The sequence below is a fragment of the Hyaena hyaena genome, unplaced genomic scaffold (genome assembly GCF_003009895.1).
Source record: "Hyaena hyaena isolate Hyena2069 unplaced genomic scaffold, ASM300989v1 scaffold_55, whole genome shotgun sequence".
NCBI lineage: Eukaryota > Metazoa > Chordata > Mammalia > Carnivora > Hyaenidae > Hyaena > Hyaena hyaena.
The window spans coordinates 3,469,575-3,486,245 of record NW_024080687.1 but is presented as its reverse complement, the minus strand read 5'-3'; the positions used below and the strand labels follow the sequence as shown (position 1 = coordinate 3,486,245).

The 16,671-nt window shown below is 48.7% G+C and overlaps 1 protein-coding gene across 3 annotated transcripts; it reads right to left on the bottom strand.

Moving 5' to 3' along the window:
- Nucleotides 1-2,422: 2,422 nt before the first annotated feature.
- Nucleotides 2,423-16,603, bottom strand: MRPL14 (mitochondrial ribosomal protein L14). 3 transcript variants are annotated; one of them, XM_039231093.1, is made up of 4 exons: nt 16,513-16,602; nt 9,197-9,302; nt 4,852-4,930; nt 2,423-2,897 (listed from the first exon to the last, which is right to left on the bottom strand). In XM_039231093.1, the coding sequence occupies exons 3-4, from the start codon at nt 4,920-4,922 to the stop codon at nt 2,531-2,533; spliced, it is 438 nt and encodes a 145-aa protein (XP_039087024.1). In that variant the 5' UTR covers nt 4,923-4,930; nt 9,197-9,302; nt 16,513-16,602; the 3' UTR covers nt 2,423-2,530. The 3 variants fall into 3 exon arrangements, with proteins under 3 accessions (XP_039087024.1, XP_039087025.1, XP_039087023.1); XM_039231094.1 differs by lacking the exon at nt 16,513-16,602 and adding an exon at nt 9,525-9,563; XM_039231092.1 differs by lacking the exon at nt 9,197-9,302 and having other exon boundaries at nt 16,513-16,603.
- Nucleotides 16,604-16,671: the final 68 nt, after the last annotated feature.

The following is a 16,671-nucleotide window of genomic DNA, read 5'->3' as shown; positions in this document are numbered from 1 at the left end:
AGATCCCATAATGCTATGGGAAGACTCCTCAGTTGGAAGGCCCAGAATCTGACTTCCAGACCAGCTTTGCTACCTATGAGTTTTAAGACCCTGTGAAATCAAGTTACCTCTGAAACGCAGTGTCCTCATTCAAACCATGGACCAATGCCTGCCAAACCTAAGGACCGTGAGGAATCCAAGAATAGACATACACATAAATACTTACAAAACAGATACTAGGGGCCATCCCAACTTAAGAGATCATTTATATCCAACTACCTGAGAGCTCTTGGATGTCTCAAAGGCATCCCCATCCAGATGCCCCAGTTGCTCCCTCCCCCTGCACAGACCTCTCCTAGGGTACTGCCCCCTCAATGCTTGGTAGGACCAACTATCCAAGCATGGAAGCCAGAAACCCATGACCCATTCTTGGCCATCCCCACCATCTTAACGCACCCCCAAGCCTAGTCAACTGCACTTCCTCAAAGCTTCTCCTTCCCTCCTTTGCTACCCTCTTCATGCAACGCATCATCATCTTCACAGGGCCAGCTGCAAAGCCCATGCCACCCATTTTGGCTTCCCTCGGCCCCTGTCCACAGAGTAACTCTAAGCAGATCTCCTCTCCTACCACCCCTACCCTACACAGTACCCCAGCACCCTCAAGACAAGGAAAGCTGCCTGGGGCCTATGAGGCCCGGCACATCCTGGCCCTGCTCTTCTCCTACCCTCAGCCAACATCACACTCCCTCCCACTCTTCCTGCTCCGGCCACACTAGCTTTTTCAAGTCCCTGGTCCTTATACCATTGACTCTTGCCACAGGATTTTTGCACGTGTTCTTCCCCCTGCCTGGAACATTTTCCCCTCCTCTCTCACCTAACTATTGCCTACTCATTTATTTTTGCTAAGGTATACTAAAGCACATAATATGTACAGCTCAATATTTACAGATCTATACACTCCCATAATTTCTGCCTAGGTAAGTTTCCCTCTTCCCCTTTCCTGTCCATACTCCTCCCCACCCCCACCACTATTCTGACTTCTATCACTTCTGTTCATTCCTCAGAAAGCAAATGATGCGACCTTTCTTGGGGATGCTGCCTCCAGTCCCTCAGAAAAAGTCTAACCCCTCTATCACAGGCACTTTTGCCCCCAAGGATTTGCATTTGAGGAGTTCTGGTCTATGTTGATTCTCTCCAGGGACACATAAGCCCCATGACAGCAAGGACCATACCTAGTAGCACTCACCACTGTTCCTCGGTGCGGGCAGATGCATAGAAATGACAACAAAAAATGGCAAATACCTACTGAATGCTCATTATTGCAGGGTACTCAGAGGTACTACCTCACTGAATTCTCACATCACTCCTACCAAGTAGGTGCCATTGCTATATCCCCATTTTATAGGTGAAGAAACTGAGGAACAGAGAAGTTAAACAACTTTCCCAAAGTCACAAAGTGGTAAATGGTGGAGAGATGATTCAAACCCAGGTGATCTGGCTACATAGCCTGTGTTCTTTGTTTTATTTATATTTTAAATTTTTTATTTATTTGGAGAGAGAGCGAGCACGCGTGCATGCGCACACAAGGAGGGGGAGGGGCAGAGAGAGGGAGAGAGAGAATCCCAAGCAGGCTCTGCACACTCAGCACAGAGCCCAACACGGGTCTCAATCTCACAGACCATGAGATCATGACCTAAGCCGAAATCAAGAGTCAGACATTTAACAGGCTGAGCCACCCAGGCACCGTGAAGCCTGTGTTCTTAATCATGCTACTCAGCCTCTCAGAGGCCACTGGAATATACAAAGAATGAGTGCTCGGGTTATCTTGAATGAACAAATGAATGAATTTATAAACGAGTTGATGAGATTTCATTAAAGAAACTAAGGGAGCCCCCAAGTCTCCCCAAGAAGGTCAACAAATAAATGGGACCCACCTACATAGGCCCAAGGTTAGGCCATCTGCAAAGTATCAGGGCTAGCCCATTTCCCCAGCAGTCAAGGGCAGGAGCTTTCTACTACTGAACACAGAGGAGTGGTTTTGGTCCCTGGCAGAGGATACTCCACAGTAGAGAGAGGATTACCGTCTGGGTTCTATGGAAACTTGAAGGCAATGTTCTACTCAACAAGTCCCTCTGCTCTTATTCATGCTAACCCTGTAAACTTCATAACCATTTAATATCACAAGCCCTCTGATGCACAAAAAATCTGAATGGCAAAAAAAAAAAAAAAAAAAAATCTTGCCCAGTTAGAAAGTGACAGAGCCCAACTGTACACTTATGAATTGGCATGTGGTTTGCACCCCTTCTCCGGAGCTTGATAATCCTGGATGAGCTCATAGGCTCTTTCATGCAAAGACCACCATCTGCGTGGCCAGACAAGGGCTGGCCACCTTTTAACTGCTTTGGTGCCATTTACCTCAGGACCACATCCCAGAAAGCCCAGGAAGGAACATACATGAAAAAGTTTATTTTTTCACAGGACACTGTTCCTTAGCATGGGGCCCCGAGTTCCCTCCCATGAGTCCCACAGCAGCCAGTGGCCTGGCCACGGCTCACACAAAGTTCTGAGCAATGGCCAGCACTTTGGAAAATTCACCTTCCCTCTGGCGTAGGCTGGTGGGGATGGGTGTCTTAATTCGGGTCCCCACAGGGTTCCCATTGTCCTCAATTAGGACCACATTGTTAGAGTCAAACCTGGGGCTCATCCGGGGACCAGGCATGCGATGCCCCACAATGAGTGCCTTTTTCTTCTGCCCCTTGATGGCCAGCAGTATCTGGTCACCCACCTTGCCCACCCCATTCTTGTTATAGACGTGGATGCAACGAGGCGGGCGATGGTATGGGGTGTTCCCCAGGGCACTGTTGTCCACCACGCGCACGCGTGTCATCTTCTGAATGGCATCAAGGCTCCCGGTGGTGCTGCGGAAAGAGAAAACATGTCTGGAGTCTGTAATCTTTCTGGTCAGGGTGCAGAGGCCTCAGAGGGCAGGGCCTAGGAGAGATCAAACGTTGGCAACAACGCCCAGGGCGCTGACAGGGAGCCGGGTGCCTGTGGAGACTTCTCTGTGCCCAAGACAGTTTCCTCAGAGTCAAAAGCTTCTGCTGCCAGGTCAACATCGCAACTTGGAGGGGTTTTATGGAGAACCTGATTCTCTGTTACAAGGAACTTCATGGCAACCTAACTGACAGCCGTCAGTGTCCAAAAGAACTCTGAGGATGAAGGGATTATTTTACCGGCTAGGCCTCACCCACTGCCTAGCCTGCAAAACCTGCTCCCCCAGAATACACCGATTCCCAAATTTCCCATCCATGTGGTGCTGGGAACCAGACAGTGTGAGTGAGTAGGTTTGCTAAGGGAGGCCCCTGACATAATATAGGAGAAACGAGAAATAAGTCAAGGTAACAATCTTTTGTTCAGTGCATTTTCCCCACTAGAATGATTTTTTTTTAAAACAGTACCTGTTTAAAAGGCAGATAAACTATGATTAAGCAGTCTATTTTCCTGAAGTGCCGGCATTCTCCGGGGTAACCCTGGACTCTCCCCTCGAATTCCATATGCCTGCTCCAGGCAATCTCATCTATTCCCTTTGCTTCCAACTAGTACATTTCACCTCGGGCCCCACTTCTTGCTTATATCCGGGCCCTGCGTCTACACTCCGAGCTCCCCACAACACGTCCTACTGGTACTGCAGACTCGTCACGTCCTGCACTGACCTCATCGTCTCCCCTTGCAAACCTCCGGCCGCCGCTACGTTTTCTTTCTAGAAAATGGCTTCCCCAGCCCCCAAGCCATAAACCTCTCACTCCATCAACACCCTGGCTGCCAAGTCCTATTGCCGCGACCTGCAAAGCTACTCCCTCCCTTCCCTCCAACCCCACCAACCCTCTCCGCTCCGCAGCTTCCTCTCTCCCACCATGACTGTTACGTTAGTGTCCCAAATGGTTCTGGGAGCCTCCCACTGCAGACCAAGGGCTCTCATTAGAGCGTAAGACTGAGGCCACCCCCTACCCCCACCACTTAGAACTATACGGTGGTCCAACCTGGCCCCCACTTACCTGCTGAGGTCCACAACCTCCTCCCACTTGCCAGAGTGGCCTGCGCCCTCCAGGCCCACCGTGCCTCTCAGCCCTCCCTGGAGGCCTGGCCGGGCCTGTTCCCTCTTCTGTTGCGGGAAGGCTTCTGCTCCCTCTTCCCCCTCCTGCCCCATTAGCAGCTCCTGTCTCAAGCCATCCAGAGCACCGTACAAACCTCTATTATTATACTGGTCACATTTCCTCAGAGTTATTTGTTTCCAAGTTTGCTCCTATGGCCAACTGTGAAGACTCTTTCAGGACAGGAAGCAATTCTTATTCATCTATGACCAGCCCTAGGCGCAGTGCTCAGTAGACTCCAGGGAGTGAGTGCACGAAAGGGGCCAGAAGGCACATTTGCCAATAGGAACACACCCCGTGCTCTGTGTCCTGGCTTGGCATCTAGAAGGAGGGGAGGCTGTCATGCTTCCACCGTGCCTGAGTTTTGGTAGTAAGCATGAAACATTTTTAAAAAGGGATTCCATTTTTAAAAGAAAAGGCTTTCAAGTGCTGGGGGAATGACCGGGTCGAGAGATGTCAGAGTCACTGCAAGAATCCGGCGTGGATGGAAGTTTCATCTACCATAGGCCGGCCATTCCCTACCCCTCCTCCAACAGCAAAGTCACCTCCTTACCAATCCGCTCACTGGGCCTGACAAATCCCAGCTGCTCCAGCCCCTTCACCTTTCCCAGCCACCAAGCCAGCCTCTCTGAGTTCCCACTCCCTTTCTAGGCACGATGCCCAGTCCCGATGGGGGGGTTTACTCAAAGCCGCAGCTTTGAGAACTGAATGGGGAAGTTACCTGAAACTGCGTTGGCTGAGGGCTCTGCCTGCATGGGTGAAGGGGCCCCGGAGCCCAGCAAAGAAAGCCATGGCAAATCCTGCAGGAAAAGAGGGGGAAAGGGTTTATTCCTAAGTCAGTGTCCTTGCTCAGAGCCAGCCTGCTGGGGCCTTGTGTGGGAGATGGTACTTCTAGCAGAAGATCATTAGTCACTAAATAGAAATCTCAGTGGTTAAAAGATACACAGATGATTAGGTGGAACTCCAGCTCTGGCTTTGCTGATTCATAATCTCACTGGGGTCAGAGAGCTGGACCGGCCCACAGCAGTTCTTGCTCAAATACAACAGCACAGGGGATGCCTTCCTGGTTACAAGGCTTCCACAGGCAGGGGAAAGCAGGAATCCTCTGGCACACACCCAGCCAGTGGCCCCTTCCCGAGTCCTCCACGGAGGAAAGCCGACACACCAGTACCCCTGCTGACACTCCCATGCCTCCCAAAACCAGAACTCTTACTCCCTGAAAGCAGACTACCTGACACCTGGCAGCGTGTCTTGTCACCATGTCACTTTTCCCCAAACATAAAAGCCAGAACATCTGGACAGCTCAAGGCTAGCCAAGCAGAGGCAAAAGATGCCCTCGTCACCCTTGTCACATCACTGACCAAGCCTCTATTTGGGTCAGCCTCCCAAACAACAACATAACACAGAAAAATTCCCTGCCCCGCTCTGCAGCTGAAAGTCGGGCTTGGGGCAACCAGGTGGAGACAGAACAAACACCAACCCCTAACCAACTCCTCCATCTTGCAGAACCCCAACCCCGCAGCTCCCTGGCACCAACAAATATGGCAGCCCTAGTTGCCTGCAAGACCTGGGCATCAGTTAGGGGTACGTTTAAGAAAATCCTACAGCCAGCCACCAAATCTAGCTGCAAAACATGCCTGTTCTTCTACCCAAATGTTTGGCTACAGAGGGCCTCATCGAAACCTCTACTGAGAAAGGCCTCTACCACTGTAGTATTTACACACCGCCTTCCCTCCTGGAAGTTCAAAGCACCTCAGATAAGACTTTATTTAACAAGGGTGGGAGGGGAGCCACTATTTACTTCCACAGAAATATCTGGACACTCCAGAAATGTTTATTAACTACAACTTAGCCTCAGATTACAAGCTTATTCTCCAGTGTTTTCCGTAAGACCAACCCAGGAAGCAGTGGTCAAAATGTAGTCACGATCAGAAAATTAAATGCAAAGAAAGGCAGCTAACTTCTAGAACAATTAACATCTGACACGCCAAATTAAAGAAATCAGAAGAGGCCAGCTTTACCTTTATAGCTACGTGACCCTGGACAAGGAACTATGAGCTTCAGTTTCCCCATCTGGACACCTACACACAGCTGGTCATGGGATACACCATGCAAAGGACTGAGCCTCGGAGGCTCAGTCGGTTAGGCGTCCCGATTCTAGATTTCGGCTCAGGTCATGACCTCACGGTTAGCGGGTTTAAGCTGCGCATCAGACTTTGTACTGACGACACGAAGCCTGCTTGGGATTCTCTATCTCCCACTCTGTCTTCCCCTACCCCACCTGTACTCTCTCAAAAATAAACATTTAAAAAAAGATTTAAAAAAACAAAAACAAAGGACAGAGCGCACTGCCTGGCACTCAGTATGTACTGGCTGCCTCCAAAGTCACCATCATTGCCCATCCAAGCACATCTCATCTCACTGATTAGGAAATCAAGATACAGAGAGATGCAGTGACTCGCAGGATACCCTACAGCTGGCCACGGGCAGACCCAGACCCAGACCAGGCCCGGCTCAGCCCAAGGGTCCTTCCCACACACTGGATAGCTTCACCCAGCCATGCAAAGCTCTTTTCTTGAAAGGGAGCTCAGAGTGAGAAGCAGTTTTCAGGGTCATCTGGTCTTTCTCTGTTTTGTTTCTTTAGGAAAATTTGCCTAATAGTTACAAAGCATCAGGCACTAGACTAAGTGCTTTATGTTATCTTCATATTTAAGCCTCACAAAAACTATGAAATAGGCATTAGTGTCAGCCTCATTTTACACATGAAGGAACGAGGCCCTGCAAGGTTAGATAATTTGCCCAAGGTCACAGGGCCAGGAGTGACAAAACTGAAATCTGAACCCATGCTCTTATTCAACAGTTAACACAGCTTAACTTTAATTTAAATATTAGTATTTTTTCCAACTGTTAAATCATCCCCATTTCATCCCTGGTATCGCACACACATTTTATTCATACCCGACCCAATGCCTGCTGAATCAACCGAACTGTATAAGCACCAGGTGTAAATTATTCACTTTAATCCAATTTAAGTTTTGAGGGCAATTGGTAGTGTAGGTGGCAAGAAGAGTTCCACACTGAGCAATAACTAAAAATTGGCCTTAAAAAAAAAAAAAAAAGGCTCTGAAAAGCAGTCTGTCTGGTCCAGGCGGTGGTTACCTCCGATCTCAGCCAAGCTCTCCCATCTGATGCTGGCGGGCCCTCGTTCTCACTCCCAGGGAGGAAAGAGGCTCCTCGGCTCCTCCACAGAACCCTCAAGATTAGCCCAGCACCACCCACCCACATTCCCTCTCCTGAGAACAGCAACACCCTGCCTCTTCACACCGCACCTCTTCCTCAGTAACACTTACGTTAGTCCGAGGGCTGCTGAAGTGCTGGGGGCTTCCCAGAACTTTCCCGACTCGGCTACGACAAACCCACGATTCCAGGCACTTCTCTCAAATCCGCAGGGCAGCCTGGGCACAAACCCAAAGCCAGGCCTCCGCTCCGTGCCTCGCTCACAAGCCGCCCCCACAACCAATGCCCAGCTCTGCCCAGCTCAGTCTGCCCTGGTGACAATCGCCGCTCCCTGGGGCAGCCTTGTGTACAAGCAGAGCATCACCTGCTACCCATCTTGCACACCGAGGACATCTGGGGACCCTGTGCCAGAGGAACTCTCACAGCACCAACATTCACTATCCAAACTCAGTCACTGCATAAATTTGGATACTTTTTTGAGATAAGGCTGATAACCCTTAAAGTTCCAATCCCTGCTACTCTCCAAAACTCAGAGACTCTGCAGGGATCTTGATAACGTGGCATATGACCTCACGACAGGAATTCAGGGGTCATATAGACTCAGCTCTCGAGGATTATATGCACTGACCTCAGACACAGGAGTGATACACTGACAATCTCCAGCAGGTACTTCCATTTTCGTAAGAAAAGGTCCTATTCAAAGACTTTTCACTAGCTCTTCAGGATCTGATAGTGACCTCCACACCCAGAGGACTTAAGACATCAAATGGACAGCAGTAAGTATTCCCATGAACTTGAAAGCACACAAGAACTAAATACATTCATTTATTGTATATGTGTCCCTTATTTCTCAAAAAAAAAAAAAAAAATCTGTGGTCCCCTCTACTCCTAACCCAGCAGGTCTTGATAGGAGAGCAATAAATATCTGTTGAATAAAATAAATGAGGTAGCCAGGGCGCCTGGGTGGCTCAGTCAGTTAAGCGTCTGACTTTGGCTCAGGTCATGATCTCACGGTCCCTGAGTTCGAGCCCAACACGTGGCTCTGTGCTGACAGCTCAGAGCCTGGAGCCTGCTTCCGATTCTGTGTCTCCCTCTCTCTCTCTGCCCTTCCCCCAAGGGCAAGTTTTTTAAAAATTTAAAAATGAGGTAGCAAGGTGCGCCTGGGTGGCTTAGTCGGTTAAGCGTCCAACTTTCGCTTAGGTCATGATCTCGCGGTTCGTGGGTTTGAGCCCCGCGTCAGGCTCTGTGCTAACTGCCAGCTCGGAGCCTGGAGCCTGTTTCGGTCTGTGACTCCCTCTCTCTCTGACCCTCCCCTGTTCACGCTCTCTCTCTCTCTCCTAGAAATAAATAAAACATTTAAAAAAAAAAAAAAAGAGGTAGCCAACACCCTCACCCTCAGCTCCACCCAGAAGGAAATCCAGCCCCTATAGAGCCGTTGTCTGTGTTCAGGCACCAGGACATCACATGCAGACCCACTTTGGAGAACCATCCTGCTGGTCACGGCAGGATCAGCCCCTGCCATGTTTACCAGCCCCTGGAATCATCTCCTGGGCCTGGTGCCTACAGTGCCCACTGTGGAAGGGCACCTCATCCCACCACTAAACAACTGGTTCAGATCAGGCAAGAGTAATGGAGACAGCAATTTACTTCCAAGTAATTCCAACTGAGCCTGATGTTACTTCCTAGCATAAATCCATCCTGCAGACACAGCCTGATTCACTTTGGAGCAGTCTATATATATAATGCTTTGTTTCACAAGCAACGTCACTCTGAATCTTGTGAGCACAGGAAACCAACCCCAATGATATTTCCTCCTCTACAACACTCACTCAGAAGCCAGCTATTCAGAAGACTCTGGTGCCAGAGATGGCTTTCCGTGCCACTTCCCGGTCAGCACCAAGTATTGCCCTCCAGGTTTAGAGGATGAATCACAACCTGTCCAGGGAGAGGGGGATGAGGGAGCAAGAGAAGGAGGGAGGGAATGAGAGAGAGAGATTACTGGATACAATCCAAGAACTGTGCTCATTTTCCATCCTGGTTGAGCTTTAAGGTCTCCCTTCAGTTTTGGAGGCAGGGGAGGGCCACACAGGGATTTTACTTAGCACCGCCTTCATAGGGTTCCATGGGAAAGACACCTAGTGAGGGCAGGGACCACACCTGTATTGCCCAGCACTGCACACTCAGAGGCCTCGGCACAATGTACCAGATGGAGTTCACTAAGTATCTGTTAAATGAATACAATTAATCTACAACTCAATTGGCGCTCCAGTCCCAGAGAGAGGCTCCATGCTGGGAGGGGGGCGGGGTCTTTCTTGTGCCCTTCACTCTGGCTCCTAGTGACTCAGGGAAGCCTCCAAGGAACAACCAACGTGTTTAGCTAATTTTAACACACGGAGACTGAGTTGGAAAAGCAGACAGAAAGAGCCTATACCTCTGGTGCTTTGTGAAAAGCAGGAATGTACCACTATTTGAGTAAGGATCAGCAAAATGGTGTACTTAGTATCACGGATATGTATTATGTAGACATATATATTTATTTATTGTTTCTACCTGAACAATTTCCATCTTTAAGTGCCTGACACATAAGGTACAATGTAAAACCCTCTCAAGAGGAATGGACTTTTTTTTTTTTTTTGAGAGACAGAGAGAGACAGAATATGAGCAGGGAATGGGCAGAGGGAGAAGGAGACACAGAATCTGAAGCAGGCTCCAGGCTCTGAGCCGTCAGCACAAAGCCCGACACAGGGCTTGATCTCACGATCTGTGAGATCATGACCTGAGCTGAAGTCGGACATTTTACCAACTGAGCCACTCAGGCACCCCAAGAATGGACTCTTAAAAGACAAAAAGACTTTGGCTCAGGTCATGATCTCACAGTTTGTGAGTTCAAGCCCCATGTGGGGGCCCTGTGCAGACAGCTCAGAGCCTAGAGCATGCTTCAAATTGTCTCTCTCTCTCTCTTCCCCTCCCCCATTCTCTCTCTCTCTCAAAAATAAACATTTAAATGTTTTTAAATAAATAAAAATAAAAAGTTCAGCACAATCACATAGACTTGTTCAAATAACATGTCAATAAGTGAAAAGAAACACTATACAAATGCAAGGCCCAGCCACAAAAAGGAAATACACTGACCGTAAGGATAGAAATGCCCTTCTTAATTAAAGCATGGGAAAGCAGAAGCTTAGCAGCTTCCAGGAATCAAAAAAAGGCACTCCCTTCTGTCATGCAGACAGAGCCCCTCCCACCTCCGGCAGGTCTCACCCCAATCTTTCTGTACCAAGAAGTACTCCTACTTGTTGCTTAAGAACTTGTTACTGTTTTGCTGTCCAATTATTCTCTTCTAGGAAATTTTGTGGGTTTTTTTTTAAACCTCACACAACTATAACAGGTTATAACTCTCCAAATAAATTCTCCAAATGTTTTCATAGATCATTTTGTTGGATGGTTACGTTTTTTTCTTTTGAGATTTTTTTTTAAGTCATCTCTACACCCAACATGGGAGGCTCAAACTTATAACCCCAAGATCAAGAGCTGCATGCTCTACCGACTGAGCCAACCAGGCGCCCCTGGATGAATCCCTTCTTGAGCACCGAATAGAAACATATAGACAAATAATAAAGAGCCACAGTCTGTAAAGGGTTGACTCTGCTAAGGGTTTTGAATAGTTGTGGGGGCTCCATAAAGTACCATTTTGCAGATGAAGAAAGGAAGTCCAAAATGCTAACTTGTAGACTGTCCAAGGTCAGTAAGCTGTTTCTACTGCACCCTATATGGCTAAGATGCTGCTTTGATCATTACTAAACTTCACAGAAACAAACATGCCACACAGAGGGCAAGTGCTCTTCTTCCTCTGTCCAATCTTTTAAAACTCAGAAATTAAAAAGCTATCTTTCCATGGGCACCTGGGTGGCTCTGTAGGTTAACAGTCTGACTCTTGGTTTCGGCTCGGGTCATGATCTCACAGTTGTGAGATCGAGCCCCATGTCGGGCTCCACACTGAGCAAGGTGCCTGCTTAAGATTCCCTCTCTCTTCCTCTGCCCCTTCCCACTCATGCTCTCTCTAAAAAAATAAATAAAATAAAATAAAGCTGTCTTTTCAATAAATATCTACACTACACCCAGACCAGATTAGAACCGAAGCTCAGGCCGATCTGATTCACATCTGATTCACTGGCCAAGGTGTCAGTTTTCACAGCACCACTATCCATAAACAAAGCATCTCTCCAGGACACAGTGCGCTGTGGCTACCAAGGCTACCAGTGAGGACTCCATTTCCCAATTTGATTCACAAAGATAAAATGTTTCCAGGGTTCTTGTCCTATGCTTGTTTATTTATTTATCCTATGCTCCACCCAGTTACAGAAGCATTTCTACAGTGGCTCTTGGGGCGCCTGGGTGGCTTGGTGGTGGCTCAATCCATTCAGCTTCTGACTCTTGATTTCGGTTCAGGTCAATCCAAGGGATTGAGCCCCTTGTCCTGCATCTGGCTCTGTGCTGACAGCACAGGCTCTCTCTACCCCTCCCCCTTGGGTATGCAGGTGAGTGCTCTCTCTCTCTCAAAATAAACACTAAAAAAGATAAAATAGTGGTTCTTTAATATGTATGACAATTCTCAATTATTCAATATGTGGATTTTATTTATTCTAGATTTGCTCCCCTTCCATCCCTGCCTCACAGGTGTGCAAACACCTATAGTTTCAGAACTAAGTCTGAAACAATCTTGGTATGGTCAAAACTCAGAAAAACCGTATAAGGCAAAGTCAAGTCCTACTTAATCAGTTACACATTTCCTTCCTATTAGTACCTTTAGTGGGCCAGTATCGAGGGGCCAGGTTTACCCAGCGGTCAGTTGGGCAGGCAGGCAGGCAGGCAGTAGAGAAAAAGAAGAGCCTAGGAGAGTCCCTGGACTCAAAGAGAGGCCACTGCTGATGGAAAGCATAACTCTTCCACCCTCATCCTCCCCTGAATCAACCTCTCCAGGCCTCAGCAACTCTCTGCCAAGCAGGGGTCATAGGGAAAAGCGAAGAGGCATGGAAATGAAAACGCATTAGCTTCCCTCATGAAAAGGGTCATCTTCAAGTGGGGAAGCCCTCTCGGAATTAACCAGTAAGGACCAGGTCTGCATCGCAAGCAGTTTATTTCCCAGATGCTGACCAGGGAGAAGAGCCTCGCTCCCTGATGCTCAAGGCAGTTCTATGGGTGTGTCTTTACTTCATTCATTCATTCATTCATTCATTTAGAGAGAGAGAAAGGGCACGAGCAGGGGAAGGGCAGAGAGAAGGAGAGAAAGAATCCCAAGCAGGTTCCACACTGCCAGTGCAGAGCCAGATACGGGGCAAGAACCCATGAACCGCAAGATCATGAACTGAGCTGAAACCAAGATCTGGACACTCAACCGACTAAGCCACCCAGGTGCCCCTAAGTTTTTAATGTTATTTATTTTGAGAGAGAGAGAGAGACAACGCTATTGGGGTGGGGGGGAGCAGAAAGGGAGTGAGAGAGAGAATACCAAGCAGGCTTCTCGCTGTCAGCACAGAGCCAGACATGAGGCTTGATCTCACAAACAGAGAGATCATAACCTGACCCAAAAATCAAGAGTCAGACCCTTGGGGTGCCTGGGTGGCTCAGTGTTAAGCATCTGACTTCAGCTCAAGTCATGATTTCACGGTTTGTGGGTTCAAGCCCTGCGTTGGGCTCTGTGCTGACAGCTCAGAGCCTGGGGCCTGCTTTGGATACTTTCTCCCTCTCTCTGACCCTCCCCTGCTCACACTGCCCTTCCCTCTCTCTCTCAGAAATAAATAAAAACAGGGGCGCCTGGGTGGCTCAGTCGGTTAAGCGTCCGACTTTCGCTTAGGTCATGATCTCGCGGTTTGTGGTTTGAGCCCCGCGTCGGGCTCTGTGCTGACTGCCAGATCAGAGCCTGGAGCCTGCTTCAGTCTGTGACTCCCTCTCTCTCTGACCCTCCCCTGCTCGCTCGCTCGCTCTCTCTCTCTGCTAGAAATAAATAAAACATTTAAAAAAAAAAAAGAAAGAAAGAAAGAAAAACATAAAAAAAAAAAAGTCAGACCCTTAACCAACTGAGCCACCCAGGCACCCCCCTCTATGGGTGTGTCTTTAAAGGTCACTCACTCCTAAAAGTGTTTTTCAGCTTAAAGTAAATATGGAAAAGTGCTCCTTCCCTTTTCTAAAGACATAAATGATTTTTAGAAAGTTTCTGATGGGGGACTTTCCAACTCGGAGTTGTGTTTCACTTATAAATAATAAGCTACCTGATGCCTCAATAAGAAGGCATCTTACCTGACCGAGAGCAGCATTTCTGGAATCTGAATCAGTCCTCTCTTCCAACCCGGTTGTCATTGCTAATACACATGTAAAATCACACAGGGTGAGGTACAACCCAAAGAAAACTATCAGCCTCTAAAATGAAGGCCAACTCGGGGCGCACTCAGTTAAGCGTCCAACTTCAGCTCAGGTCATGATCTTACGATTTGTGAGTTTGAGCCCTGCGTCAGGCTCTGTGCTGACAGCTAGCTCAGAGCCTGGCGCCTGCTTCGGATTCTGTATCTCTCTCTCTCTGACCCTCCCCTACTCACACTGTCTCTCTCTCTCTCAGAAACAAATAAGAGAAATAAAATAAAATAAAATAATAAAATAAAATAAAATAAAATAAATAAAATAAAATAAAATGAAGGCCAACTCATAACCTCTAAAAATGAAGGCTAACTTGTAACTTGATTTTGAGACCTTTCGCGGCCCAAAGTCCCCCCTACCCCACCCGCCACCACACAGCCATAAGAACCATCCAAGTAAGAAAAACAAAAGGGAAATCCATCTTATGTAGGTCCTCCAGCACAGAATTGGGACAAAATAGGCTTTAAAGGACTTTTAGATCATCTAAGTTTCTAAATGTTGAGGAGAATCTAAATAATCATGTCTAGTACCCAACAGAGTACCACCTGAAAATGGGCTCCCTGCAAGGTTTTTATCCCTGATATTCAGGAGCAATAATAAAATGTTTTGGCCACCATTTCTTCATGGATTCCACAGCATGTTGGATTCAATTATCATTGCAGGCTTTTTGAATAGTTTCCTCTTGGAGCGCCTGGGTGGCTCAGTCGGTTAAGCATCCTACTTCGGCTCAGGTCATGATCTCACACAGTGGGTTCAAGCCCTACGTTGGGCTCTGTGATGACAGCTAGCTCAGAGCCTGGAGCCTGCTTCGGATTCTGTGTCTCCCTCTCTCTCTCTGACCCTCCCCCGCTTGTGCACGCTCTCTCTCTCTCTCAAAAATAAACATTAAAAAACTTTACAAAAAATAGTATTACATAAGAAACACCTTGTAATGGTCCTCAGAGACCCACGTCCATGACAAGTGCTATCTGGCAGTGGATCACATCAGCTTTACAACCATAAAATCAACATCATATGCAAAACGTTCCATAGGAAACATACACCCAAGAAGCTCCAAGGGTTAAATGAGCAATTCCATCCATGAGAGAACAAAAACAAAAACCAGAACAGATCCCTTTTCATCTAAACCCCTTGCGCCCACCCAACACAGCTCCCGGAATCCAAACCTAGAGACACCACCAGCGAGTGTCCCAAAGACAGCTTAATTCTCCTTTCTATTCTTCCTAAGTAAGCCTACTTCCTCCTCCAACAAAATGCTTGTTCTTCAGCTGCATGTATCTCCACGAGTGAAGAGTAAATTCTTTCTTCTTGGGCAGTACCTCCCTCAAGAGAGACACACTCTTTACTGTACGTTCCCAGTGGGCTGAGTCCTTGTCTACGATTTCAAATGACTGAATGCTCAGGCTGAGGAAGGAAAGGCAGCAAACAGGAGGTTAAGGGACACCAATCCATTTCGAAGTTTTCCGTGACACACAGAGAAACACATGGTATTAACACTTGACACATTCACACAGGTATGCATGTATGTATCCCCGAAACAAGCATCAAGAAACAATACTTGGTCTTACTAAGTAAAATGCGCTCTGATATCGTCTACCTTTTTTGTTTCCCCCAATGATGGCTGTGATGCACTAAACTGGATTTCAGCTAACCAATGGGATGCAGTGTGAATGGGAGTTCAGTTTGAACTGCAATATATCAAACCTTAGGGTTGCATTCCACAAGCTTCTAACGATCCCTTTAAAAAGCCAGCAGAGACAACGACCGGTCATAAGAACCAGACACAACCAGGTAAGCAGTGACCTTCCTCGGTCCAGCAGCCCGGGTTTAAGTACCTCCCAATCTTCCAGCTTTCCCCAAGTAACCCAACGTGACTCCATCGTATGCCCTTTTGTTACCCTGTTTATAAATTCTGTCCATAGGATGGCCAAGTTCACTTACTGCCCAGTATGGAACGCAAAACTTCCTTTCTGTTCCCAAACTTCCCCTCTTCAAGCCTGAAGGGAAGATAGAGCCTTCCAGGAACCTAACATTCAATGAAAAAAGTTGGTACTCTGCGTGCCTTTGTGATCTATTTGTGTGGGTGCTATAAAAGCCTACACACGATCTGTCCCCCCTCTCTCCCCCTCTCTCTTCATCTTTCCAGTCTTAATCCCCGGCTGATGCAGCCTCTGGTGAAATGAGAAACCAGGGAACCCCCTGGAGCAAGGGGGAGCCACTCATCGGCATGACAGTGAAAGCAGTGGACTCACTCTCCACACCACAGAAGCGCCTGGCAAACGAGTCACAAAGTCATCTCAATACCTAGGCTGGAAAGGGGAAAGAAAGACGAAGAGAAGTAGACAAACTCGAGGAGCCGGGTCAGGGTATCGGGCCAAAGGTCAACTCGCGAAGGCTGGACCGCAGCCCGCCCCTCACCGAGCCAGCCCCACACCCCTGGGAAGGGCAGGTGAGCGCAGGCGGGGGTCGCGGGGCGCAGAGACCCTGGGAGCCCCCGCCGCCCTCGGGGACTGGAACGGGAGGGCCGGGGTCAGAGGCCCCCCCTCCCCGCTCTGACCCCTCCCACTGCCCCTCTGCCCCCAAGGGGGCCCACTAACCTACGCCGGCTTTTCCCCATCTACCCCGGGGTGTGCGCCTCCCCTACTGCAGGGGAGAAAGGAAGCAGAGAAGGAGGAGCGTGACGCCCATTCCCCCCGCCACCCGGCCACCCGGCCACCCGGCCACCCGACCGTACCGCTCTCGCTGCCCCGGAATATCCCGCGGCGGGCCTCCCTGGCCCAGCGCCGCCTTCCTCCCCCACGCGGCCTCTCCACTGCGCCTGCGCGCCCGACCCAGCCAGGCGAGCGCCGATCTGAGGGTGCGCGCGCGCCTTGCGTGTTCTGGCGTGGGGGGT